Source organism: Pan troglodytes, chromosome 10 (genome assembly GCF_028858775.2).
Source record: "Pan troglodytes isolate AG18354 chromosome 10, NHGRI_mPanTro3-v2.0_pri, whole genome shotgun sequence".
Lineage (NCBI taxonomy): Eukaryota > Metazoa > Chordata > Mammalia > Primates > Hominidae > Pan > Pan troglodytes.
The window spans coordinates 44,664,833-44,691,643 of record NC_072408.2 but is presented as its reverse complement, the minus strand read 5'-3'; the positions used below and the strand labels follow the sequence as shown (position 1 = coordinate 44,691,643).

General features: G+C 49.4%; 1 protein-coding gene across 9 annotated transcripts in view; it reads right to left on the bottom strand.

Moving 5' to 3' along the window:
- Positions 1-13,776: 13,776 nt before the first annotated feature.
- POU6F1 (POU class 6 homeobox 1) overlaps positions 13,777-26,811 on the bottom strand; it is a 32,588-nt gene continuing 19,553 nt past the window's right edge. For 5 of the 9 annotated variants that reach the window (XM_054663334.2, XM_016923376.4, XM_016923380.4 and 2 more), the window contains 8 exons: positions 26,383-26,504; positions 25,255-25,480; positions 24,472-24,725; positions 23,662-23,790; positions 22,833-23,036; positions 19,177-19,318; positions 18,438-18,606; positions 13,777-17,435 (listed from right to left, as the gene is read on the bottom strand). In XM_054663334.2, coding sequence (XP_054519309.1) covers positions 17,090-17,435; positions 18,438-18,606; positions 19,177-19,318; positions 22,833-23,036; positions 23,662-23,790; positions 24,472-24,725; positions 25,255-25,480; positions 26,383-26,504 — 1,592 coding nt within the window. In that variant the 3' untranslated portion in view covers positions 13,777-17,089. The remainder of the gene's footprint in view (positions 17,436-18,437; positions 18,607-19,176; positions 19,319-22,832; positions 23,037-23,661; positions 23,791-24,471; positions 24,726-25,254; positions 25,481-26,382; positions 26,505-26,811) is intronic. The other 4 variants (XM_054663335.2, XM_016923383.2, XM_054663336.2 and 1 more) reach the window with 4 other exon arrangements.

Genomic DNA, 26,811 nt, shown 5'->3' with positions numbered 1-26,811 from the left:
GACGTCACGCTGTCGTTCGCCTATAAAGAAGAGACCGCGTCAGTCTCGGCAGCGATGATAGGCGGGCTGCGCCACGGCTCTGCCCCCGAGATGGGCTGGGCGATCACGGGGAGGACCCGGCGTGCAAGTGTCCGGGTTTAAACGTGTATCCGTGTAGTTACCAGAGTTCTGGTATTCGCTACCCATCAAGTCGTCACCCTGAGCCATGGAAGGAGCCCTTCTTCTAGCCTTATGAACCCACTCCACCCCTGGCGGACTCTTGACGGCTTCCCAAACGCTCCTTACGTGTGTGCGCTTGCTCCTGCCCATCCTCCTGTCTCCTTAAACTCACCTCTCCGGAGGTCAAGACCCTGCATAAGTCCCACTTCCCTGTATATTCATTTTATCTTCGGCATCCTCTCTAATGCATTTGAACAGAAAAGCATGAGATCAGTAAAAATGTGGTTTTTAGGCCGGGCGCGGTGGCTCACGCCTGTAATCCCAGCACTTTGGGAGGCCGAGGCGGGCGGATCACCTGAGGTCGGGAGTTCAAGACCAGCCTGACCAACATGGAGAAACCCCGTCTCTACTAAAAATACAAAAATTAGCTAGGTGTGGTGGCGCGGGCCTGTAATCCCAGCTACTCGGGAGGCTGAGGCAGGAGAATCTCTTGAACCCAGGAGGCGGAGGTTGCAGTGAGCCGAGATCGCGCCATTGCACTCCAGCCTGAGCAACAAGAGTGAAACTCCGTCTCAAAAAAAAAAAAAACAGTAGTTTTTAAAAGGTTGTCGTGCTGGTATAGGGTGTTGGAATTTAAAAGATCTGAAAATCAGAGTTTAGGCTGGCGTCTTCATTTGCTACTTTGGTGTCTTCAGAACAATTGCTTAATGTCACAGATTTAGCTTTCTCGTTTGTAAACGGGAGTGGGAGTAACTTTATCTGCTCCACCTTCCTCCTTTGAGGATTGAGTAATAATGGCCATTGTTTATTAAGTATCAACTATTGCTAGGAACTTTATTACACTATGAGTAGTCCTCAAAGCGATCTTGGAATTAGAATTATAAAGCTAAACTTAATGACTCTTATTTTATCAGTAAGAAACCAAGGCTAAGCCCTTAAATTGACCGGAGCTAAATTGACATGCCAGCTTCAGAGCTGATTCCAAAGCCTGGCATTTTTCGTTACAAGACATTGCCTTTATGTGAAAGTCTTGGTTCATTGTTGTATTCCGTTGCTGAATTTTTTAAAATCTGCCTTGACTTATACTTTTGTATATATCTGCCTCTCTCACTAGATTGATCTAAAGAATAAGGAACAGGTCTTTTTCAGGCTTGCGTTCTAAATATCTCCTACTATAGTTCCTGCTTTCAACAGGACTTTTAAACATGTTTATTGAATTTAAAAAGGAATGAAAAAGGAATAAGAGAACCAAGAAAAAGAGAGAAGTTGACATGAAGATGGCAACATGTTGTGCTGGTATGGGGTGTTTCAGCCACAGGCATCTCTCTGAAGGCTCCAGGCTTAAACCTGCCGTCTTACCTTGGTAAGCCCTAGGATCAAAGTCTTAGCTCATTCTGGAGATATTCAGTATCTCTTTAAGCCATCTTTTCTTCCCATGAGCCAGTTCTGTCTCAAAATGTGTGACTGTGGGTAAAGGAATGGGTCCTGGGCTCATAGACAAAAAGAGAGATGTCACATGGAGATCTGAGGGCTCAAAGTTTTTGGGTTTTGTTTTTGTTTTTGAGATAGAGTCTTGGTCTCTCGAACAGGCTGGAGTGCAGTGGCGCAATCTCAGCTCACTGCAACCTCCACCTCCCAGGTTCAAGCAATTCTCCTGCCTCAGCCTCCCGAGTAGCTGGGATTACAGGTGTGTACCACCACACCCGGCTAATTTTTGTATTTTTAGTAGCGACGGGGTTTCACCATGTTGGCCAGGCTGGTTCTGAACTGACCTCAAATGATCCACCTGGCGCAGCCTCCCAAAGTGCTGGGATTACAGGCGTGAGCCACCGTGCCCGGTGGTCAAAATCCTTTGTAAACCAGCATTGTACTTAGGGTATTTTTAAACCTCTCTTAGATAGAGCCATGCCTTGTTTGACCAACAGCTCCATCTCTAGCTGTGTAATCTCAGGCAAGTAACTTTACATCTCTGAGCCTCAGTATTTTAATGCATAAATTAGTGAAAATAATACCTCCCCCTAAAATTGTTGTGAGTATTTTTTTTTTTTTTGAGACGGAGTCTCGCTCTGTCACCCAGGCTGGAGTGCTGGAGTGCAGTGGCGCGATCTCAGCTCACTGCAAGCTCCGCCTCCCGGGTTCACACCATTCTCCTGCCTCAGCCTCTCCGAGTAGCTGGGATTACAGGCGCCCGCCACCATGCCCAGCTAATTTTTTTTATATTTTTAGTAGAGATGGGGTTTCACCGTGGTTTCCATCTCCTGACCTCGTGATCCGCCCGCCTCGGCCTCCCAAAATGCTGGGATTACAAGCGTGAGCCACCGCGCCCAGCCTGTTGTGAGTATTAAATAAGGTACCAAAATGCCACAAAAATAGTAATGATTCAATAAATGTTAGCTCCAGTCTCCCACTGGTAGTACACTTCTGCTTCTCTGTTAAGATTGGGTTGATTTTGTTATCCTATTTTAATAACATTAATTTACATTGTATAGTAAGTTATGGGCTTGGGATTTTTTTGTTTCTTTTAGAGACAGGGTCTCCCTCTGTCACCCAGACTGGAGTGCAGTGGCCTGATCATAGCTCACTGTAACCTTAAACTCCTGGGCTCAAGCAATCCTCTTGCCTCTGCCTCCCAAGTAGCTGGGACTACAGGTGCACACCACTATGCCCTTTGAGACGGAGTCGCGCTGTGTTGCCAGGCTGTAGTCAGTGGTGCGATCTCGGCTCACTGCAACCTCTGCCTCCTGGGTTCAAGCGATTCTTATGCCTCGGCCTCCCAAGTAGCTGGGACTACAGGCGCATGCCACCACGCCCAGCTAATTTTTGTATTTTTAGTAGAGACAGGGTTTCACCATGTTGGCCAGGATGGTCTTGATCTCTTGATCTGCGCGCCTCGGTCTCCCAAAGTACTGGGATTACAGGCATGAGCCACAGTGCCCAGCCATGTTTTCTTTTTTTAAGTTTTGGTTTTGGTTTTTTTGAGACAGGGTCTCACTCTGTTGCCCAGGCTGGAATGCAGTGGCATGATCACAGCTCATTGCAGCTTGCACCTCCCAGGCTCAAGCAATTCTCCGACCTAAGCCTTCCGAGTAGCTGGGACTAAAGGCATACACCACGACACTCAGCTAATTTTTTATTTTTAGTAGAAATGGAATCTTACTATGTTGCCCAAGTGAGTGTCAAACTCCTGGGCTCAAGCGATCCTCCCACCTCAGCCCCCCAAAGTACTGGGATTACCGTGGCATGAGCCACGGTACCCAGACTGTTATGGTTTTAATAGCATTTATTTATTTATTTATTTATTCATTTATGAGACGGAGTCTCCCTCTGTCGCCCAGGCTGCAGTGTAGTGACGCGATCTCGGCTCACTGCAACCTCCGCCTTCTGGGTTCAAGCAATTTTCCTGCCTCAGCCTCCCGAGTAGCTGGGACTACAGGCACACGCCACCATGCCTGGCTAATTTTTATTTTTTTAGTTGAGACGGGGTTTCCATGTTGGCCAGGCTGGTCTTGAACTCCTGACCTCATGAGATCTGCCTGCCTCTGCCTCTCAAAGTGCTGGAATTACAGGTATGAGCCACTGTGTCAGCCACCGTGTCCGGCCTTAATAGCACTTTAAAATACATTGTCTTGGCCTGGCACCATGGTTCATACCTGTAATCTCAGCATTTTGGGAGGCTGCAGGAGGATCACTTGAGCCCAGGAGTTAAAGATCAGCCTAGGCAATATAGTGAGACCCCCTTCTCTACAAGAAATTTAAAAATTAGGCATGGTGGTGTGCACCTGTAGTCCCAGCTACTCAGGAGGCTGAGGTGGGAGGATGGTTTGAGCCCAGGAGTTCGAGGCTACAGTGAGCCATGATTGGGCCTTTGCACCCAGCCTGGACAACAGAGCAAGACACTGTCTCTATTAAAAATAAATAAATCAAATACATCATATCATTTAATCTTCATAGAAGTTTTTGTTTTGTTTTTCAATATGAGGAAACTGAGACTCAGGACAGAGTGGTCAGGATCAAGCAGAACTCTTTAAAAATTATCCTGAAAATTATTTTGTGATTCAGCAACTCCTTTCTACATATATACCCTAGAGAAACTCTTCTACATACATACCAGGAGACTTGTATGAGAATGTTGATGGCAGCACTCTTTTTGGTAACAAAATGGAATAAAAAAATTCTCCACCAGCAAAAGAATGGATAAATTAGACTGGAATATAATATTATTGAGCAGTGAAAATGAATAAAGCTATACTGAACTGCATGAATAAATCAATCTTCGAATTGAGTGGGAAATTCAGAAGTCCTCATACTGTGTAATATCACCTTATAAAGCTCAAAAGCCAGTAAAATTAAGCAATTATCATTTAGGAAAGTATGCAGTTGACCTTTCAACAGCACAGGTTTGAACTGCACAGGTCTACTTATTTGTGGGTTTTCTTTTTTTTTTTAATTTTTCATTTTTGTTGTTTGTTGATATCTTCTAATATTCATGGATTGTCTTTCACCTCTGACACTCCTGAGAGATTAAGACCAACCCCTCCTCTTCCTCCTCCTCTTCAGCCTACTCAATGTGAAGATGAGGAGGAAAGACCTTTTTGATGATCCATTTCCATTTAATGAATAGTAAGTATATTTCCTCTTCCTTGTGATTTTTAAAATATTTTCTTTTCTCTAGCCTACTTTATTGTAAGAATACAATATATAATACATAAAACATAAAATATATGTCCATTGACTATGTTATCAGTAAGCTTTCGGATCAACAGTAGGCTGTTAGTAATAAAGTTTTAGGTGAGTCAGAAGTTACACTTGAACCTTCAACTGTGTGGGGATCACCCTCACATTGTTTAAGGGTCAACTTTACATAAGTCCTTTCAAAAGGAATGAAATAAATACAATTATAGTGATGGCCACATCTAAGGAGAGGCAGGGGAATAGGTGAGGGAAGGAACTAGAAAATAGCTTCAGCGTGGCCGGGCACCGTGGCTCACACCTGTAATCCCAGCACTTTGGGAGGCTGAGGTGGGCGGATCACATGAGGTCAGGAGTTTCACACCAGCCTGACCAACATGGAGAAACCCAGTCTCTACTAAAAATACAAAACTTAGCTGGGAGTGGTGGTGCGTGCCTATAATCCCAGCTACTTGGGAGGCTGAGGCAGGAGAATCTCTTGAACCCAGCAGGCAGAGGTCACAGTGAGCCGAGATCAGGCCACTGCACTCCAGCCTGGAAGACAGAGTGAGACTCCGTCTCAAAAAAAAGAAAAGAAAAGAAAAGAAAATAGCTTCAGGCTAGGCGTGGTGGCTCACACCTGTAATCCCAGCACTTTGGGAGGCCAAGGAGGGCAGATCACCTGAGATCGGGAGTTTGAGACCAGCCTGACCAACATGGAGAAACCCCATCTCTATTAAAAATACAAAATTAGCCAGGTGTGGTGGAATGTGGCTGTAATCCCAGCTACTCAGGAGGCTGAGGCAGGAGAATAGCTTAAACCCAGGACGCAGAGGTTGCAATGAGCTGAGATCACGCCATTGCACTTCTGCCTGGATAACAAGAGGAGCGATACTCTGTCTCAAAAAAAAAAAAAAAAACAGATAAAAAGAAAAAGAAAAAAAGATAGCTTCAACAGTTCTCTTTTTTTTTTTTTTTTGAGACGGAGTCTCGCTCTGTCGCCCAGGCTGGAGTGCAGTGGCGCGATCTCGGCTCACTGCAAGCTCCGCCTCCCGGGTTCACGCCATTCTCCTGCCTCAGCCTCCCGAGTAGCTGGGACTACAGGCGCCCGCTACCACGCCCGGCTAATTTTTTGTATTTTTAGTAGAGACGGGGTTTCACTGTGTTAGCCAGGATGGTCTCGATCTCCTGACCTCGTGATCCGCCCGCCTCGACCTCCCAAAGTGCTGGGATTACAGGCGTGAGCCACCACGCCCAGCCTCAACAGTTCTTAATAGTTTACGTAAGTGGAGTAGTGGGTGCATGAGTGATTGTTTCATCATTATGCTTCATAAATTACCAAAAAATTGTACTCTTGAATAAGTAACAAATATATATAAATTAGCAGCTAGTTCCTGATTCTCTTAGCTGGGATTTGCCTATGGTGATGCCTCCCTGCCAATGGAAACTGCACACGCACACAGCAAAAAATAATAGCTAATATGGCTGGATGTGGTGGCTCACACCTCTACTCCTGGCACTCTGGGAGGCTGAGGCAGGTGGATTGCTTGAGCCGAGGAGTTCAAGACCAACCTGGGCAACATGGCAAAACCTCATCTCTACAAAAAAATTAGCTGACTGTGGTGGTGTGCCCCTGTAGTCCCAGCTACTGGGGAGGCTGAGGCAAGAGGATCCATTGAGCCTAGAAGGTAGAGGATGCAGTGAGCCAAGATCGCATCACTGCACTCCAGCCTGAGCAACAGAGTGAGACCCTGTTTCAAAAAATAAATAAATAGATAAAAATTAATAATATTGATAGGCTCATATTTACTGAGCTCTTCCTAAGTGCCAGGGCCTGACTAGGTGCATTAGGTTTATTATCTCATTTCATCTTCACTCACCACTACAAGAAAGGTATCCTTATTCAATTCATCTCATAGATAAGGAAACTGAGGCTTAGAAAAATTAAATGGCTTGTCCAGGGTCACCCAGCATGAGAGCGGTAACCCCACAGTCTGGGCATCTAACCTTCATGTTACACTCTCTCTGTGAGTGGTTATAACTTTAAAAAGGGCCAGGTGTGATGGCTCATGCCTGTAATCCCAGCACTTTGGGAGACGGAGGTGGGTGGATAATCTGAGGTCAGGAGTTTGAGACCAGCCTGGCCAACATGGCAAAACCCTATCTCTACTAAAAATACAAAAATTAGTCGGGTGTGGTGGTGGGCACCTGTAGTCCCAGCTACTTGGGAGGCTGAGGCAGGAGAACCGCTTGAACCTGGGATGCAGAGGTTTCAGTGAGCCGAGATTACGCCACTGCACTCCAGCCTGGGCCATAGAGTGAGGCTCCGTCTCAAAAATAAATAAATAAATAGCCGGGCACGGTGGCTTACTCCTGTAATCCCAGCACTTTGGGAAGCCGAGGCGGGTGGATCACTTGAGGTCAGGAGTTCGAGACCAGCCTGGCCAACATGGTGAAACTCTGTCTCTACTAAAAATACAAAAATTAGCTGAGTATGGTGGCTCATGCCTGTAATCCCACCTACTTGGGAGGCTGAGGCAGGAGAATCGCTTGAACCCGGGAGGTGGAGGTTGTAGTGAGCCGAGATCGTGCCATTGCACTACAGCCTGGGCGACGAGCAAAACTCCATCTCAAAAAAATAATAGTAATAAATTAAATAAATAAATAAATAAACTTTAAAAAGATCTGCTTTGCCAGGCGCAGTGGCTAACGCCTGTAATCCCAGCACTTTGGGAGGCCTAGGCGGGTGGATCATCTGAGGTCAGGAGTTCAAGACCAGCCTGGCCAACATGGTGAAACCCCATCACTACTAAAAATACAAATTTTAGCCAGGTGTGGTGGCAGGTGCCTATAATCCCAGCTACTCAGGAGGCTAAGGCAGGAGAATCCCTTGAACCCGGGAGGCAGAGGTTGCAGTGAGCCAAGACCACACCATTGCACTCCAGCTTGGGTGACATAGCGAGACTCCATCTCAAAAAAAAAATTAAAAATTAAAAATAAATAGGCCGGGCGCGGTGGCTCACGCTTGTAATCCCAGCACTTTGGGAGGTCGAGGCGGGCAGATCACGAGGTCAGGAGATCGAGACCACGGTGAAACCCCGTCTCTACTAAAAATACAAAAAAAAAATTAGCCGGGCGTGGTGGCAGGCGCCTGTAGTCCCAGCTACTCGGAGAGGCTGAGGCAGGAGAATGGTGTGAACCCGGGAGGCAGAGCTTGCAGTGAGCCGAGATCGCGCCACTGCACTCCAGCCTGAGTGACAGAGCAAGACTCCGTCTCAAAAAAAAAAAAAAAATTTAAAAATAAATAAATAAATAAAAAGATCTGCTTCTTACCTATTTTTCCTTTCAGAGATGAGTTTTGAAACTTGTGGAGGTAAGAATATTGAATTTTTAGAACATTGTGCCCATGAAGGAATATTGGATGAAGCATGTTTTCTCGTTCACGGAAGAATAGTTCAAAGGGAATGGACTTTAAAAAAAACAAAGAGTAATCATATTAGATGTTTCGAAGAGATGACTGTGCCACATCCAGGAATATCAGGGAGCCCTGTGCCCTGGAAGATATTTAGGAAAAGACACACATGTACTTCTTGGAAATGTTTGGGACTAAGTTTAATATCTGAACCAAAATAAACACTGCACGGAAGTCCTCCTTGCCACTTATTAATTCTAAAACACACTGAGGTGAAATAAGAGGAGACTCCTAAGCCTCAGCCCCTCCCAAGTAGAGTGTAGGTCAGCCTGGAGTCATGCCCTTGACTCCGGTTCCCCCTTGGGAAAGAAGACTTCACACACTGTTTACCCCTGGAATTCTGTGACTCGGAAAGTGAACTTTTCCCATACTCTTCCCCTCCCCAACATAACTAAGAATGAAATTGGAGTGCCACAATGGGAGAGATTCCAGGAGCAGCCCAGAAGGCTCTGCCTCCAAGAAAAGACCACTAGATGTTCCCTTAGAAATCCGGCAACACTGGGCTGGGTGAGGTGGTTCACGCCTGTAATCCCAGCACTTTGGGAGGCAGAGGTAGGTGGATCACCTGAGGTCAAGAGTTCGAGACCAGCCGGGCCAACATGGTGAAACCACGTCTCTACTAAAAATCTAAAAATTAGCTGGGCCTGGTGGCGTGCATCTGTAATCCCAGCTACTTGGGAGGCTTAGGGAGGGGAATCACTTGAACCTGGGAGGTGGAGGTTGCAATGAGCCAAGATTGTGCCATTGCACTCCAGCCTGGGCAACAAGAGCAAAACTCTTTTCAAAGGAGAAGAAAGAAATCCAGCAACACCTATCAATAGATCAAATTTTTGTACCCATAAATTAATCCCGCAATAAAAATCCTGGCTTCTATTACACATAATAAATCAGAGTACCGGCCGGGCATGGTGGCTAACGCCTATAATCCCAGCACTTTGGGAGGCCGAGGTGGGCAGATCACGAGGTCAGGAGATTGAGACCATCCTGGCTAACACGGTGAAACCCCATCTCTACTAAAAATATTTTAAAAATTAGCCGGACGTGGTGGCGGGCACCTGTAGTCCCAGCTACTTGGGAGGCCGAGGCAAGAGAATGGCGTGAACCCGGGAGGTGGAGATTGCAGTGAGCCGAGATCGAGCCACTGCACTCCCACCTGGGTGACAGAGCGAGACTCCGTCTCAAAATAAAAATAAAAATAAATCAGAGTACCTGTGGCACAGAGCTCCAAATTCAGTGTTCTGGATTGTTTAAGTTAAGGCTCATCATGGAGGGTTCATTTCTCAAGATTGGATCCTAAAACTGGACACCATCAATATGGGACATAGCAGGGTCTACCCTGGTAGGTAGAAACATGTGGAAACTCTACCAAAAAGATCACTTTGGGTACGGTGGTTCACACCTGTAATCTCAGCACTTTGGGAGGCTGAGGTGGGCAGATCATGAGGTCAGGAGTTTGAGACCAGCCTGGCCAACATAGTGAAACCCCGTCTCTACTACAAATACAAAAAATTAGCTGGGTGTGGTGGCGGGCACCTGTAATCCCAGCTACCTGGGAGGCTGGGGCAGGAGAATCATTTGCACCCAGGAGGCAGAGGTTGCAGTGAGCCGAGATTGCACCACTGTACTCCAGCCTGGGCGACAGTGTGAGACTCCGTCTCAAAAAAAAAAAAAAAGATCAGAACACACAAACACACCGCAACCTCAAGGTCCCACCCACCTCTCAGAGCCTGTATGAGGTAAAGTCAAGCACAAAAGCTTTACAGACAGCCTACCTGGGTTCAAATCCTGGTTTTGCTGTTCACAAAGCAGCACTGAGTAGATTGCTCATGCTCCGAGTACCTCAATTCCCTATCTGCAAAGTGGACATAATAATATTTCTTACTTTATAGAATTACTGTGAGAATTAACTGAGATGGTGCATGTTAAGTGCTTACAAGAGCGCCTAGCACTCTCACTAATGATCAGTAAAGGCTAGCTATTGTTATTATTGACAAGGAGGGCACCCTAGCAGCTGTCTTGCCTATCTCATAAGACAAATCAGTTCTCTCAGAAGCTTGAGGGTTTGCATGCCTTGGGTCGGTACCCATTCATCCCCTAGCCTTCCCTTTTCACACGAGTAATCAAGTCAGTCGATGTCATTGGGTTTCCCAGTTAATCAGTGGACATTTTCCTCCAGGTACAAGAAGAAACCATTCCCCAGGCAGGCTTTTTTAGGGACTGACCATCTCGTTTTAACTCTTCACCTCTTCCTGCCACCCACCTGTGAGACCTAGTGTGGCTTCTCTGAAGGACCCTGCAGTTGAAAGGAAAGGAAATCAGAAGTTTTCACAGCTCCACAGTTCTACCTCAGGCTCTTCTCCTCTAGAGAAGACTAGAGAAGTCCAGAAACCAGCCCATATCCATAAAACATCAGTTCCCCCATCAGAGCCATCCACAACACAATAGACTTCCCAGGCCTGGGAATAAAGACTGCAGTCCCTTCATCCTCTAAAGCCTTCCTGGGCCAAATGCCAAGAGCCACCCTCAGCTGGTCTGAGCCAGAGCTATCAGCTCCAACCGACCTTGCTGGTGGGAGCTGCTGGGAGCTGTCTGTCTCAGGTCACAGCCAGCTGCTGCCCAGATTCTATTCACTCTCACATTTCACACACCCAACCCGGCATAGCTAAGCTGAATCTCATAGTCCTGCTTTCTCCCAGGAACCTGAAGTCAGGGACTCAGCTGTCATTATTTCCGTGAAGGAGAGGGTATGAAATGCATTCAGTCAATCATCTGCCATTTATCAAGCACCTACTGTAGGCCCCTAGCCTGTGTAATGAGGAGTCACAGCCCAGCGTGGATAGCTAATATCTACGTAAGATCTATGTAATATCTATGTAAAATCTATGCAAAAGGTAAGTGCTGGCTTCTGTTTGAATTTTTGCCCCATTGTTTCAGAGTACTGTAAAGCTCCTCTGATCCCTAAGCTTTGCATCAGAGGCTTAGACATTCATTATCTCCCTGGGTAGGGGTGAAGAGGTGAGGCATGGTCCAGAATCCAGCATAGTGCCCAGCTCAGGAATGTTGGTTGGGTAGAATCAAAGGTGCTGTCTTGCTCTCACCGGTTTATTTTTATTTGTTTGTTTATTTTTTTGAGACAGGGTCTCACTCTGTCATCCAGGCTGGAGTGCAGTGGCTTGATCTCGGTTCACTGTAGCCTCTGCCTCCCAGGCTCAAGCGATTCTCATGCCTCAGCCACCCAAGTAGTTGGGATTACAGGCTTGTGCCCCCAAGCCTGGCCAGTTTTTGTATTTTTAGTAGAGACAGGGTTTTGCCACGTTGGCCAGGCTGGTCTCAAACTCCTGACCTCAGGTGAGCCACCCGCCTCGACCTCCCAAAGTGCTAGGATTACAGGCATGAGCCACTGCTCCCGGCTGCTCTCACCAGTTTAGATTAGGTAGCCCAGACATCATCAATACCAGCTGAGTGTCAGGGGAGAGGGACCTGAGAGACAGATGTCATGAACCCTGCTCCTAGGAAGTAGACAAGCCAAGAGAGACCCTCATGACAGGTGTGCTCTCAGCTCTAAGCTCAGGTGACAGTCCTGGGGAATAATACAAAGTCTTGCTTACCATATAGTCACCTTTTTGTAAAGTATAAGTCAAACTAATTATTAAAGTTCTGGCTTCCTATCCTGAAGAGTATACCTTTATAGTGACCTGGGAGGCCAGGTTTGGATTTAGAACTCCTTGAAGTCCCATGCTAGAATGTGCCCCAGTCCTGGCCCTCAGCCCGTTGGCTGCCTTCTCCTCCCTCTCCCCATCTTGCACTGCAAAGAGCCTGACGTACATGTGTAGACACCGTAGTCTACATATCCAAGCTCTGTCACCCTACTGTCTGACAAACAGCTGCCCTTTGGCCACGGCTGGGCTGAATGTTTGTGTTTCCCAAAAATTCCTATAATGAAACTGAATCCCCAATGTGATAGTACAGTTGTCCTTCCATATCTGTCGGGGATTGGTTTCAGGATGCCTGAGGATACCAAAATCCACAGGTGCTCAAGTCTCTCATATAAAATGGTGTACTCCAGCCTGGGCAACATAGTGAGACCCCATCTCTAAAAACAAAAATAAAAAAATTAGCCAGGTGTGGTGGCACATGCCTGTAGACCCAGCCACTTGGGAGGCTGAGGTGGGAGGATCACTTGAGCCAGGGAAATCTAGTGAGCTGTGATCGCGCCACTGCACTCCAGCCTGGGCCAACAAGTGAGACTCTGTCTCTAGAAACAAAACAAAACCCACCAAAAACAGTGTAGTATTTCCACATAACCTCCTGTGCACATCCTCTTGCATAAAATTATCTCTGGGTTACTTATAATACCTACTAATATAATGTAAATGCTATGTAAATAGTTGTTATACGATATTGACATTTTTTGTTTGTTTTGTTTTTTACTGTTGTATTATGGGGGTTGGGTTGTTTGTTTGTTTGGAGGCAGAGTCTTGCTCTGTTACCCAGGCTGGAGTGCAGTGGTACGATCTCGGCTCACTGCAACCTCCATCTCCTGGGTTCAAGCAATTCTTGTGCCTCAGCCTCCCAAATAGCTGGGATTACAGGCATGTACCACCACACCTGTTTAATTTTTGGATTTTTAGTAGAGATGGGGTTTTACCATGTTGCCCAAGCTGGTTGCGAACTCCTGAGCTCAGGCAATCCGCCTGCCTTGGCCTCCCAAAGTGCTGGGATTACAGGCAATAGCCACCACACCCGGCCTGTTGTTGTTTTTGAATATCGTATTTTCCATCTGAGGTTGTATCTGAGGACACAGACCCCAGGGATATGGAGGGCTGACTGGATTAAGGTGGGGCCTTTTGGGGTGTGATTAGTCAAGTAAGATTAATGGGATTAGCTCCCTTATAAAAGAGGCCAAGGGAGCTTGCTTGCCCTTCCACCATGTGAGGTTACAGTGAAAAGATACCTGTTTATGAGGAAGAGGGCTCTCATCAGACATCGACCTTGATCTTGACCTTGATCTTGGACTTTCCAGTCTCCAAAACTGTGAGCAATAAATTTCTCTTGTCTGTAAGGCACTGAGTCTAAGGTACTTTGTTGTAGCAACCAGAGCAGACTAAGGCAGCCACCTCTTAGACCTACAAGTGTGCACACCAACGGCACAGCTCCTGGAACCCAGAGAGGAGGGGTCCAGGAAGTGGGCTTGGCAGAGAATTCTGGGGCTCTAGGTATAAGAAGGGTGTTCTAAAAGGAGACCCTGTGCCCTTCTGTCTCTAGAACTGAATCCCCAATGTGATGAGAGGGTCGTGGTGGCAGGAGGGCCCAAGCAGGGACTTCTGAAATGGGAATCCAGAGTACTGACCCCTGCTTTCTTGCAATGGGATTTTCCAGGCTGCAAGCTGACAGCAAAGACTGTCACTTCCCTGTCCTCTGACACTGTTTCACTAATATTTCTACCCTGAAGAGTGAACAGGAAACAAGCAGACCAGTACAAAAGAAAAAATACTGTTTATTCCACACAACTACATCAAGTGCTTCTTCCCCATTCTCCTCTCCCCTTGCTGCCCCTCCAGCCCTCAGGAAGCTTTGTCTGTGTTGGGAACAGTGAGAACCTCAGTGCCAGAGCCTGGTCCATGAGGCAGGAAGGAAATCTGGGCATGGGAAGGTAACTGGATTTCCAAGAACACAAAAATGTCAGAGTCTCGCATTCCAAACTCGTGTGTTCCTTAGTCCATTTGGCTGAGTTCTTTCCCTGGACTTCACCTGGATAAAATGCCATGGTAATGCAGGGTCAAAGGCCCTAGCTGATCCACCAGGAAAGTTTTGGTCTTTCTTCCATTTAAAACAAAACAAACAAAACTCCACACAGTTAAACCATTTCTGTCCGTTCTCCTCTCTTTCCATAGTAAAGACGACACTAAGCTCTGGTGTAAGTCCAGAAGATGTTTTCAAAACAAAATGTATACCAACTCCTTCAGAGCCTGATGCTAACAAAAAATAAAATAAACCTACCTCCTAGGTGAGAGGTTCAGGCCCCAGCTGCTTCCTGGGGGGTCTTACACTGTGGGAAGAAGGGCAGAGGTCACAGGCCAGCGAGCTGTGCTTTGGGTAAACCTCAGGGACACCCTGCACCCCCATGCCTGGGGAACTCAGCCTGCAAACCTCCCACCCCTGGTATTGTTCCTCTGAATGACCAATCCATCATTCCAGCAGAGGAGAAATGGTTTAGTTTTAGCTCAGCTTTGGGAAGACAAATTTAAATGAGGGAGGGGCTGAGAAAGCATGGCCAGGCCTAATTTAGACTAGTGGTTCATGATTGTTTTCCCATCATGACACAGGACAGATGGTGTTCCCCTGCACGTCCACCACCACAGACACACCCTGGATTATGTGCTATTCCCAGGGTGCCAGCTGTGACCCATTTGTCTCTCTCAAAAAAGAAAGCATACCTGAATGCAAGCGTCTGAGCATGAAAACCTGCATCACTATAAGTTTTTGTTTGTTTGAGACAGAGTCTTGCTCTGTCACCCAGGCTGGAGTGAAGTAGTGTGATCTCAGCTCATTGCAACCTCCAGGGTTCAAGCAATTCTCCTGCCTCCACCTCCCAAGTAGCTGGGATTACAGATGTGCACTACCACACCTGGCTAATTTTTGTATTTTTAGTAGAGACGGGGTTTCACCATGTTGGTCAGGCTGGTCTCGAACTCCAGACCTCAAATGATCCGCCCACCTCGGCCTTCCAAAGTGTTGGAATTACAGGCATAAGCCAATGTGCCTGGCCTAATTTACTGAAGTGTCAGTCACTGAATCCTTTACAAGCTCTGGAACTTAACTATTCTCACTGAAAACTTGTTTGCAACACCCCTCCCAAATGAGTCTGTCATCTCATTGAGGCAGGTCGATAACCCTGAACTAGAGTGTGGAGACTCTCTGTTGGAGACACGCTCTCCTGAAAAGCTGGGTCAGGCAAGCTGCCCACCTGCTTCCTCACCTCTGCTACATTCTGGCAGGCATGGTTTGTCCAAATGCAGCAGAGCGTGTATGTGTGTGTGTGTGTGTGCGCATCTGTGTGCGCTGCACGTGCGTGTGCTAATTCAGCACACAACTGTCCTCCTCTCACTGGCCAGGCTACCAAGAGGGTGGCCACGCTGGCATTGCAGGGCCTGGGAGGCACCAACAGTAAGTGGGAAAGGAAACAGGACACCAGAGGAAGCTAGGCTAGGAGGTGGCTCTGCACCAGTGACTGACAGAGGTGGTGATGTGTCCCCAGCTGACGGTCCTTCCCTCAGGGTGGATCATGGGAGGTCCACTGGAGGCAGCTGTTAGAGACCAGCCTCTGTAAGGATAAGAGTACTGAAGAGAGGGGTGGTTGACCCCCATGACTTGGGGCCCTTTAGGGATAATCTATACCGCAAGCCTGTGGTCATCTAGGCAAATCTCAGTTCTCTCCTGACTTCCTGGAGTTACATACTGAATTTTAGGGGCTTTCCAGCCACAGTGAGGCTGGAAACTCACTTAACAGCTTGGATGAGAGCTAACCCCCAAGGTACCATAGCTACCCCGTCTAGAAGCAAAACTCAATCTGATCTGGGGCTGTTCTTGACTCAGAGGACACTGTGGGGATTGCTTACACACAGACATGGTCTGAGACTCGACAAAATGAGATTTCTCCTCCCGTATCCAAGGCTTAAAGTTACAAAGAAAATTAGAATTAAGTCAACTTCCACAAGAGACCTTCCTGGGCTCCATCATTTATTTCAGGATGTTGTCCTTTCCTCCAGGGCATTGCTGTCTGGTTTATTGTTTAATTTGCTCCTTTTGAGAAGGCCCCAGTATTGGGTTGGGAATGGGTGTGGGGACAAGAGAAAGAAAGAGAAAGTCAGCATTCCTTTCCTTATTTTTCTCCAGAGTTGCCCGTTTGCTTGCATATCCAGTCTGCAAGTTCTCTTAACCCACGTTTTTTTGTGGGAGGGATGGCCATTGACAGAGATTAAATTAAAATATGAAAGAACAGCCTTATTTTCTAAATTCCCAACCTTCTGCAGACCCAGGACAACTCCAGAACAGGTAGAGTTCACTGTTGCTTCCTTCCAACATGGATTAAGAAAAGGTTCTGTTTTAGTGCAATTTTCCCCGCAAAGGAACCAGGAAGAGGTGGAAGAGGAGATCCCATGTTCCAGCCCCAGGGGTTTGGGAACCTTCTGATCTTGAGGTCAAGGCAGACATGGAGTCTGACCTTCTGAGCAGCACATCACACTTTTTTGAATTTTATCTCCCGGGTCCTTTCGGTGCACCTGCAAGCAAAGTGTGGGGGGCGGAAGGGCAGTGTGAGGCTGTGTTTCCACTGGATGAGTTGTCATACCTGCCACACTAACACAGAGGAGCAAAGGAGAAGAGAAGGTGGAAAGAGAATGCCATCAAAAGCAAGAGCTAATGGCCAGTGGTCCTTAGGAGCTGCTTTAGCCCTGCCCCAAAGACAGGGAGTTTCTGGTTCCCCACCAGAATTCACCCTTCAGAAACCATGCTAGCAAGGTGCTTCTCTAAGTGACGTCACAAATCCTCTTCTTCGGAGTGACCAGCCCAGAGCCTGGAGCTCTCGTGTGGCCCCCTCTGGCCTCCCCATGATGTGAGATGTGTGGGAGAAAAGAGGGACATTGATGCACATGCACACGGTGGAGTCTGATGACCTGGGGTGAGCACAGCTGCACGTGGCAAAATGACAGGTGCTGTCATGGCAGTGGCTGCAGCCGGATGCCACGGGAAATGGACAAAGTGCTAGAACACAGGGCCAGGGGCTGAGCCCTAAGGGATCTGAAAGACGTTCAGCTTGCTGGTGTTCTTGAGCGTCTGGCGCCGATTGCAGAACCAGACCCGCACTACCTCACGGTCGTAGTTGAGCTCCTTAGCAATTTCAGTGATCTCCTGGCCTGTTGGCAGTGGGTTCTTCTCAAAATAGGCATTGAGAGCCTCTATGGCCTGGGGGGTGAAGGAGGTGCGGCGTTTGCGTTTCTTGGAGGGCTCGCCTCCCACAAACTCCATCAGGTTCTGCTGGCCTTCCTGGTTCCGCAGTTCAGCTTCGTTTAGCCACTTTTCCAGCACCGGCTTTAGCTTCTGGGCACTCTTGGGTGTGATGTCTAGCTTCTCGAACCTGTGGGCAACCCATACCCAGGAAGAGGCAGTGAGAGCATGTTGGTCTCTTTGGCACACCCCGCACCTAGGTGCAGGCTCCATCCTCAAGGGGCCGCTCCTTTAGGGGCTGGTGAGACTGTACCCAGTGCTCCCCTCACCACCTCCACCAAGACCCCTCTAGTTTGGCCAAGCCCAGACTCCTCAGACCCTCTGATGTGCCCGGTCCTAACAGGGAAACCATTCCCACAGCCTCGGCTCAGTCAGTAGTGGAATAATAATAGTGCAACTGCCTTACAAACAACCATTCTAGAACGTTCCCCTAAATGAATGAAGTCCTTTGAGGAGTCACCTTGGGAGGCCTCCAGTCACACTCCCATAGCAGCATCACTAACAAGTCAGGCTGCTCTTTCTGGCTGAGCTGGGTGTGGTGACAGGATTCTCCACAGGATGCTGGAGGCACTCTAAAGGTCACTCTAGCCTGACCTATGGAGCTGGCAGGCAGATGAAACCTTTTGGCCATCCCTGAGCCATGCGCTTATTCTTGTTTGAAACTCTATCCCTCCTGGCACCAAAACCAGTTTGTAGGCTGCTTACAGAAAACTCAGCTATGTTACTTTACAGTCATGCCTTGTTAGAGGGGGGATGGGAGCATGATGAGGTATGGTGTGTTACAGTTAAGGGCCAACATAGAATGGAAGTTCCCACTTTGGTGATTAATTTTATAAGCTGTACTCCTTTCCTGCTAGAATTCCTCAGTGGATTAGGGTCTTGGGTTCCCCAAAGAAGACCCATATTAATGCCCAGGATTGGAGGATAATCTTCAGAGGACCTCAGAAGGACAGAGTCAGCCTTTGACTGCCCCAGGCGTTCATATTTACCCTTAAGATGGTCTTCCTTATCTGGAAAAAGGCTGGAGCAAGGGGGCATATGGAAAAGGGGCCAGTGCCCAGGTCCCCATGAGTGCCTGGTGGCACCAGGCAGCTGAGCAGGCCCTAATCCTGTCTAGGGCAGCCTTACTCACCGGCAGATGGCTGACTGGCTGTAGGCTGGACCTTCCGTTGCAGTCAGAGCCTGACCCACCTGGGTCTGTGTAAGGCCCAGCGAGAGCCGCCGGATCTTAAAGTTCTTGGCAAACTCCCGGATCTCTTCTAAGTTGATCCCATCCTCATCCAGACTTGGAGTATGTGGCTCTAGGCCAGAGGGAGGGAGCAGGGATGAGTGTGTAACATGGGAACCATCCCTGCTTATCTGGCTCATTGGTCTGAACTGACGCAGTACTGAGAGGTGAGGACACCTGGGAAAAGGCTCACGCACCTTCAAGACCCTTATCATCTTTGTCCCCAAGACAAGCAAGAGTTGAAGAAAAGGGGCCTAAACTAACCTCTCCAGGGGTAAGGAGCTATTTTCAAGTTCTTCCAGCTCTAACTGCTCACCCTCCCCCATTCTCCCTAGGCCTGGCCCCAAACACACTTGTTGGTCACCCACATTCCTCAAATACTGGGTGAGAGACCATAGCGGAGACAGCCCATGGCTCGGCCTCTCCGAAAAGCAGCCAGCCAGCCAGCTTGACAGCCTCCACTGTCATCGTGCCCAAACTCCACCTCAACAGGAATGGGAATAAAAAAGCCAGCCCCTCATATTGGGCCTCTGCCCTTCCCCTCTGGACCCCAGGATATCAAGGAAAGCAGCATCTGAAGAGATTGGGTGCCCACATAAATGCCTCCCCACTTCTCCACACTACTTCTCCAGGAGCCACTTACTGGACACCAACTGGCTGACGGTGGGGGTCTCTGAGCAGGTAATTGGGATAGGAGCAGAGGCAGATGGCTTGGCTGCTGGAGCTGGGCTGGCAATGACCACAGCAGGCTGGGGCACGGTTGGTGTGGGCTGGATGGGCTGCACCTGTGAAAGGACAGACAACAAGCCTTTGCTGCCCTCTGCCAGGCTCAGGGAGTTAAAATCCCTGGGTGGACCAGAGGCAGGGCAAAAACAGACATGAAATCCTCACGCATGCAGGACATTCCCGCCTGGGCTCTATCATAAAACAAGACTAGGCAGGGCATGGTGGCTGATGCCTGTAATCCCAACACTTTGGGAAGCCAAGGCGGGAGGATCACTTGAGGTTGGGAGTTTGATATCAGCCTGGGCAATGTGGCAAAACCCTGTCTCTACTAAAAATACAAAAATTAGCTGGGCATGGTGGTGGGTGCCTATAATTCCAGCTACTCAGGAGACTGAAGCAGGAGAATTGCTTGAACCTGGGAGGCGGAGGTTGCAATGAGCCAAGATCGTGCCACTGCACTCCAGACTGGGCGACAGAGTGAGACTCCGTCTCAAAAAAAAAGAAGCAAGACTAGAAACACCTTATTAATACCCACCCAACAATAGTGACTGAATTATACTAAATAAGCACAGCAACCTGCCCTACCAACCTGGAGCTTCACACCCAACTGTGACACAGGCAGGCGAGAGGCTCAGAAAGGTTCAGTACACTTGGCCAAAGCCCCAACAAGTGCTCACCCTTGGGATAACTGCTTCCAAATCTCTGCCCTCAAAGAAGCAGCCTCAACCTGATTTTAGAGCCTCTCAGGCACCAAATGCGCATTGAACAGGGAAACTGGCAGATGGCTTTTGGTATCTCTCTACCAAGATAGACTGTGCAGCCATTAAAAGGGAGAAGGTATACCTCTTAACTACTCTGATGTCTGAGTCATAGCCCTAAGTGAAAAATGTGGTCGGGCGCGGTGGCTCACGCCTTAATCCCAGCACTTTGGGAAGCCAAAGGGGGCGGATCACCTGAAGTCAGGAGTTCAAGACCAGCCTGGCTAACATAGTGAAACCCCGTCTCTTACTAAAAATACAAAAATTAGCCAGGCGTGGTGGCACGCACCTATAATCCCGGCTACTGGGGAGGCTGAGGCAGGAGAATCGCTTGAACACGGGAGGCAGAGGTTGCAGTAAGCCGAGAGATCATGCCACTGCACTTCAGCCTGGGCAACAGAGTGAGACTCCATCTCAAGAAATAAAAAATAATAATAAAAAAAAGAAAATCAGTTTTTATGGAATAATGCCTTTAAGAAATACATATGAATTTCCAGAAAAACAAAATCTTGCACATAAAGTGAGCTATCAAAAGAAGTTGTCTCTGGAGTTGGAATTAGAAGGAATTTTTACTTTTTACATTACACAAAATATTAGAATTTTTGTAAAAACCACATATCCTATTTGTAATCAGAAGAAACTATAAATATATGAAAGTATTTGGTATGATTAAAAAGAAAAAAAGCTTTCTAGGAAGTACAGATTTCTCCAGGATGGTCCTGTTTCCTGGATTCTACCCCTGGTACGTCTCAAGTCCATTGCTTCTTCATCCCCAGGGCCTTTGACTTAGTTCAGAGCTCCTTGACTCTCCCTAGAGCTGTTTAAACTGCCTCACCACAGTCCAGTTCTTGACACCATGTGAATAACGGGGATTTTTTTTTTTGAGACGGAGTCTCACTTTGTTGCCCAGGCTGGAGTGCAGTAGCACGATCTCGGCTCATCACAACCTCTGCCTCCCGGGTTCAAGCAATTCTCCTACCTCGGCCTCCCAAGTAGCTAGGATTACAGGTGCCCGCCACCACACCTGGCTAATTTTTGTATTTTTAGTAGAGACGAGGTTTCACCATGTTGGGCAGGCTGGTCTTGAACTCCTGGCCTCAGGTGATCCACCTGCCTCAGCCTACCAAAGTGCTGGGATTACAGGCCTGAGCCACTGTGCCCAGCCTATAACAGGGATTTTTAAAAAATGCATCTCTCAGCTGGGCACGGTGTCACATGCCTGTAATACCAGCACTTTGGGAGGCTGAGGTGGGCTGATCACTTGAGTTCAGGAGTTTGAGACCAGCCTGGGCAATGTGGCAAAACCCTGTCTCTACAAAACATACAAAAATTAGCCAGGTGTGGTGGTGCACACCTGTAGTCCCAGCTACCGGGGAGGCTGAAGTGGGAGGATTGATTGAGTCTAGGAGCAGAGGTTGCAGTGAGCCGAGGTCACATCACTGCACACCAGCCTGGGCAACAGAGCAAGACCCTGGTCTCAAAAAAAAAAAAAAAAAAAAAAGGCTCATCTGGTCAGCCATTTCCTTGCTAACGCCCTTCAGCATCAGCAGTTCCCTACTACCTTACCTGATAATGGTAATAACAAGAAGAACTACTGCTTGTTTTTCAAGTGCTTTCTGTGCGCCAGTGTTCATTGCCTATGTATAATATATCCTTTAGCATTCATAACCTTCTGAAGTTGGTACCCTTATGATCCCTGTTCACAGATAAAGCTAAGAGGTTATTTACAAAACTTGGAAGTGCATGCTGCATTTGCAAACCACTGGCCATATTGTGACCTGGGAACTTAGGAATGCAAACTCTTGGACCCCACTTCAGATCTACTGAATAAGAAACTCTGAGGTGGGACCCAGGAATCTTCATTCCAGCAAGGCCTCCAGGGGATTCTGATGCACAGGCTTGAGAACTGCTGCTCTAGCATGTGATACTTGTTGCAGTTCCCTGAAGGTAGAACACTCTCACATCCAACTCATCCCTTTTTATTTTTAGAGATGGGGTCTTGCTATGTCGTCCAGGCTGGAGTGCAGTGGCTATTCACAGCCATGATCATTGTACACTGCAGCCTTGAACTCTTGGCCTCAAGCGATCCTCCGCCTTAGCCTCCTGAGTAGCTGGGACTACAGGTGAGCACCACTACACCTGGCTTTATCCCTTTATGATAGTCCAATGTCCCTTATCTATGAAGTCTTGCCTAACCCCCAAGTTTGTCAAGAGCTCTTTTCTCTAGGGCCCCAAACCACCTTATTTGTGTGTCCCTGTGATAGTTTTGTCCCACTGACTTGTAATGGTCTCCAATGCCAAGCTACCTAAGGCTAAGAAGGCATCTTATTCATCTTTGTGTCTTCAGCACTTGGAATATAGTAGGCACTAAATAAATACTCCTAGAATGAGCAATGAGTAAATCAAAGCCACGGTGCAGAGTGGAGGGGTGGAGGGATGGAGGGGTAGAGGAATGGGGTACAGAACTGACTTCCCAGGGCTTTTCAGGAAGTTTGTTCACCCTAAAGCTGATTCTGGCCCAGTCTACTTTGACCATCACCTACCTCCCTGACCTTCTTAGAACAGCACTGGCATCTGAGGGCACCTATACATATTTTGGGTGCGTGTGAGTAGGGGGTCTCGTGGTGCTGTTTCCCTGGGCAGAACCTGTGTGGACACATGTGGGCCTTCTACTCTGGGACCTCCCCCACTTTAGGAAGTGCCCTGCTCTCCTAGGAGTTTCAGAAGATGCTGTCCTGCCTGGCAGTCTGGAGGGAAGCAGCCGGTGCCAGATAGCAGAGCCTGCCCCACCCCCCACCACCCCCAGCCCCTGTACCTCACTCTTAGCAGGGGACTCAGGTGTGCTTGGCTTCCGGACAGCCACAGGTGGAGGCAGGGGGCTGCTAGCCAGGGTCGCAATCACCTGGCCCTGGGCGTTCAACAACAGCTGGGGGGTCACGGCCTGGACCTGCAGGCTTTGGGCTGGTGCTGGGGCCGCCACACTAGCTGAGTTCACTACCCATGGAAGGGTTCCAATAACCTGGGAGGAAATAAGGCAGGGACCCCAGGTGTGAGGGTAGCATCCAGCTCCACCCCAAACCGAGATCCCCACACCACCAGGGGAACAGACTAATGGACAAATCCCTCAACCTGCTCTGGCCTCAGCTTCTGCATGAGTAAAGTGCAGGATTCACACTCTAAGGGCTACTTCCTTTATTCCATCCTCAGAGCTATGGTGGAGCAGGAATAGGTCTGGATGTGGATTCAGAGACCTGCCTTGTTCTGCCACATTTTAGCTGTGTAGCTTTCATTGCTCTGAACCTCAGCCTTCTGTCCTGTAAGATGGGAATAAAAATCTCCATCTAATAGATTTGTACTCCAAAGAAAGTGAGATGATGTATGAGAAAGCACCTAGCATAAAGCCTGACCACAGCATGGGTGCTCCATAAATGAAAACTCCCACGTAATGTGAGCACCTCCAGGACAGGGTGGTGGGTACACCCCTGCCCAGCTTCAGCATCGGCAGAAAGCCGCCGCAGAGGAGATAGGAACAACAGCTTGACGTCTGTTCGAGTTTCTATGACCCACAGCCCAAGACCTGGCCGCCATCCTCTGGTCAGCCTCTCCACAGTCCCCACCCTCCAGCCCTGTCTTTGGCCACTTGCCTGTCCCTGAGCATTGGTGAGGATCTGACTGCTGATCCCTGGCATGCTGGGAATGGCGCTGGTAATGACTGGAGCTGTAGTGAGGGACCCCAGGATCTGGGTCTGTCCCCCGAGGGAAGCAGCACTGATCTGTGGGTGGAGGAAGAGCCTTGCTCAGAAGCCAAGGGGTGAGAAGAACCCCGGGCAGAGGGAAGAGGACAGAGGGCATTGGGGTGGGTAGATGTGAATGTGGGCTTCAGGCCCATGTCTACCGGCTGGATGGTTTCCAGGGCTAGGGGTCTACCGGCTGGATGGTTTCCAGGGCTAGGGGCTGCAGGGGTCAGCAGGGAAGGGCAGGGCCACAGTCATGGAAAAGTAACTCGGGTTAATCTTTCAGGCCAGGCCTGGGAGGGTAGAAGGGCCACGCTGGAGAGGCTGATGTGATCCTAGTCATATCTAACGGCTCCCACTGCCAAGCCAGGAGCTACACTGGACAGACACCAGCATAGAGCTGTAAGCTCTGACTGCACCGTAGGGACAGCTCACAAGTTTTCAACCCCCAGACGTCATCCCACCCTCCAAGCCTGGTCCAGTGGTTCAGGTTCTGGAGAATGTGCCCAGCCCTCTTGGCAGAGGTTGTCTGCTTTTATCTGGGATGGACGGGCTGGCAGCTGCAAGGAGAAGGCCTCAGAGGGAGCCCATCTCTGCTGATGTGTTGGAAAAGGGCTGTTTTCGGGGGGGCTCATCCTCCACTGTGGGAAGGGTCAGTTCCACCCTTGGCCCATGATTCCGTCCATCCCTGGCCAGCCCTGGGTGAGGGCAGCAGCTTACGATTCCTGGGCTAAATGCGAAGCCTGCAGGCTGGACGGTGATCTGTGGGGGGGTGTCCACTGGCTTGGGGGTAGGGGCAGCAGCGGTGGCAGCAGTGGGCTGCGGGAGGATGGCAGGTGTGGTCTGCAGCAGCGGCTGGGTCTGGAACAGCGTCTGGGGCTGGGCTGGTGGCCGGGGTTGGGCCGTCGAGGAGGCCTGTACTGGTGCGGCAGCTTGTACCGGTGCCGGAAGAGCGGTGTTCAGCACAGCAGCTGCTATGGAGCAAGGCAGAGACAGAGGTGCTCAAATGCCTAGCCACTGCTCACAGCGGCTCCAATCCCAAGGGATCTGGCACAAGAAGGAGAGGGGGTTGGGGCAGTGGGCTCAGTGGGGCAGGCAGCCACGATTCCCTTGATCCTTGAAGGGCTGGCGCACGCCAGCATCTCTTATCCCCCCTCCCTGGGGCCAGGAGATGTGTAGGTTCAAGAACCAGACGTTGAATCTTCTTGTAGTCCTTCCCAGGAGGCTGGTCATGGGGTGAGTTCTGGCGTGGGGGGAGAGGGGCAGTCTCAGACAGCTGGCTGAAGTATGGCAGGCCTGCAGGGCCAGCATGGTGTCACGGCCTACAGTCCCGAGGTGGTGCAGCAGCTCTGCGGCCGGATGCCCAAGACACCAGATCCAGACTCCAGGGCGGTTGCCCTGGGTGGGCCGTGGGTTCTGAGTCCGACATGGCAAGCACACGTGCGGGGGTGTAGTAGAGGGTGGTGGGGGGCCTGGTGCAGTCCTGGGAAGAGTTGCCGTTACCTTGGAGACCGGCTAAAGGTGGCTTGAAAATTCCCCCCGTAGGAGAAGCAGCGGTCAGTCCTGGGAGGGCAGCCACGGTTGCTGTAGGAATTGTCCACACGGCCAGCCCCTGCTGACCAGCCACTTGACCTGCAATACTGATGGGGATAAGAAGAGGTTGAGTAACTGCCCCTGCTGGAACCATAACTCCTGTCAGAACTGTGGCTAAGTTTTCCTGAGTCAAGACCTGCAAAAGCAAACAAGATTTCAAAAAGAAAAGAAAAAATAAAAAATCAACATTGACAGCGCAAACACTGGGTCTCTGAGACCCAGCTGAGCACAAACAAAGCATTCTGAGGGCGATGGGGCGAAGGCCACATGAGGATGGGGAAGAGCCAAACCCTAGCTGGAGGCCCAAACCTGAGGGGATGCCTGGACCGACTATCCTGCCTTCAGAGAAGTCGCCTAAATCCAGGGCAAGGCGGCCCTGCTCACAGGATGGGAAGGGGGCACAGGCCTCCCCCACCACAGCCTGCTGCCTGCCAGGCCTTCAGCGAGCCCTTGCTGACAGGCCCCGTGCTTAGTGGCCAGGGAACAGGGAGCAGAGGCTGATGGAACCAAGTGGTCAAGGCCCCACAGAGGCCTCCGAGAAGTTTCTGAAGGACCATACCCTTGGCTGGATGCCTTGGAGTCAGGGAATGTAGCGAAAGGGACAGGGAGCTCTGCCTGCCTGCAGGATCCTGAAGGCAGCCTCTCATGGTGCTGGGGCCACTCCCTGGCTCTAAATGAGGACTCTGAACAATCCATTAACTCTTACAGGCATCCGCTGGAGGGCCGGCAAGGGTATTCATTCATTTAGTCATTTGATAAACAGAAACTCTGGCTGCATGAAAGAGTTAACGTTATTTCTGCAATCCTGGCAGGCCCAAGGAATGATTCTGCAAATGTAGATCCCCTTTTCCAAATGGGCCTGATCTAGGCAGGGGTGAGGCTGGATGTGCCTAGTGGGAGAGTCCCTCCCTCAAGCCATAGCCCCTTCCCTGTCCTGCCCCCATGAAGTTCCCAGATTCCATGGCTTCCCCATGCTGGCTGTCCCATGCCTCGCTCCTGCCCCCGGCCTTCTGTCCAGCTCCCGAGGGCAGCCCTTACCTGGGGGGCAGCTTGTACAGCCAGTGGCGTCAGGGTCTGCGATGCCTGAGGCTGGCTTGGGGCTTGGCTGAAGGTGGCAATGGCAGGGGCAGGGCTCGGAGGGATCCCCGGGGGTGACTTCACTTCACAAGGCATTGAAAGAAAGAAGGACAAGGAGTGAGCCTGACGTGAGTGGAGGGGTCACCACAGCAGTACATGACATCCCATCTGCAGCCTGAAGCGGGGACCCTCAGCCCCATGCTGCATTGCTACATAGCCCAAGACCAATTGTTGGTCTTCCCTGGCCCATGAGGCAGCTTCCTGAATGCTACGGTGGTGAGGACAGGAGGCTGGGGAGCCCTGTGCCAGCTCTGGGAGGTAGGCCACCCCTTCTCACATCTAGCTGAAGAAGATACCCAGGTGAGTGTTAGCCCTCATTTCCTGGCCCTG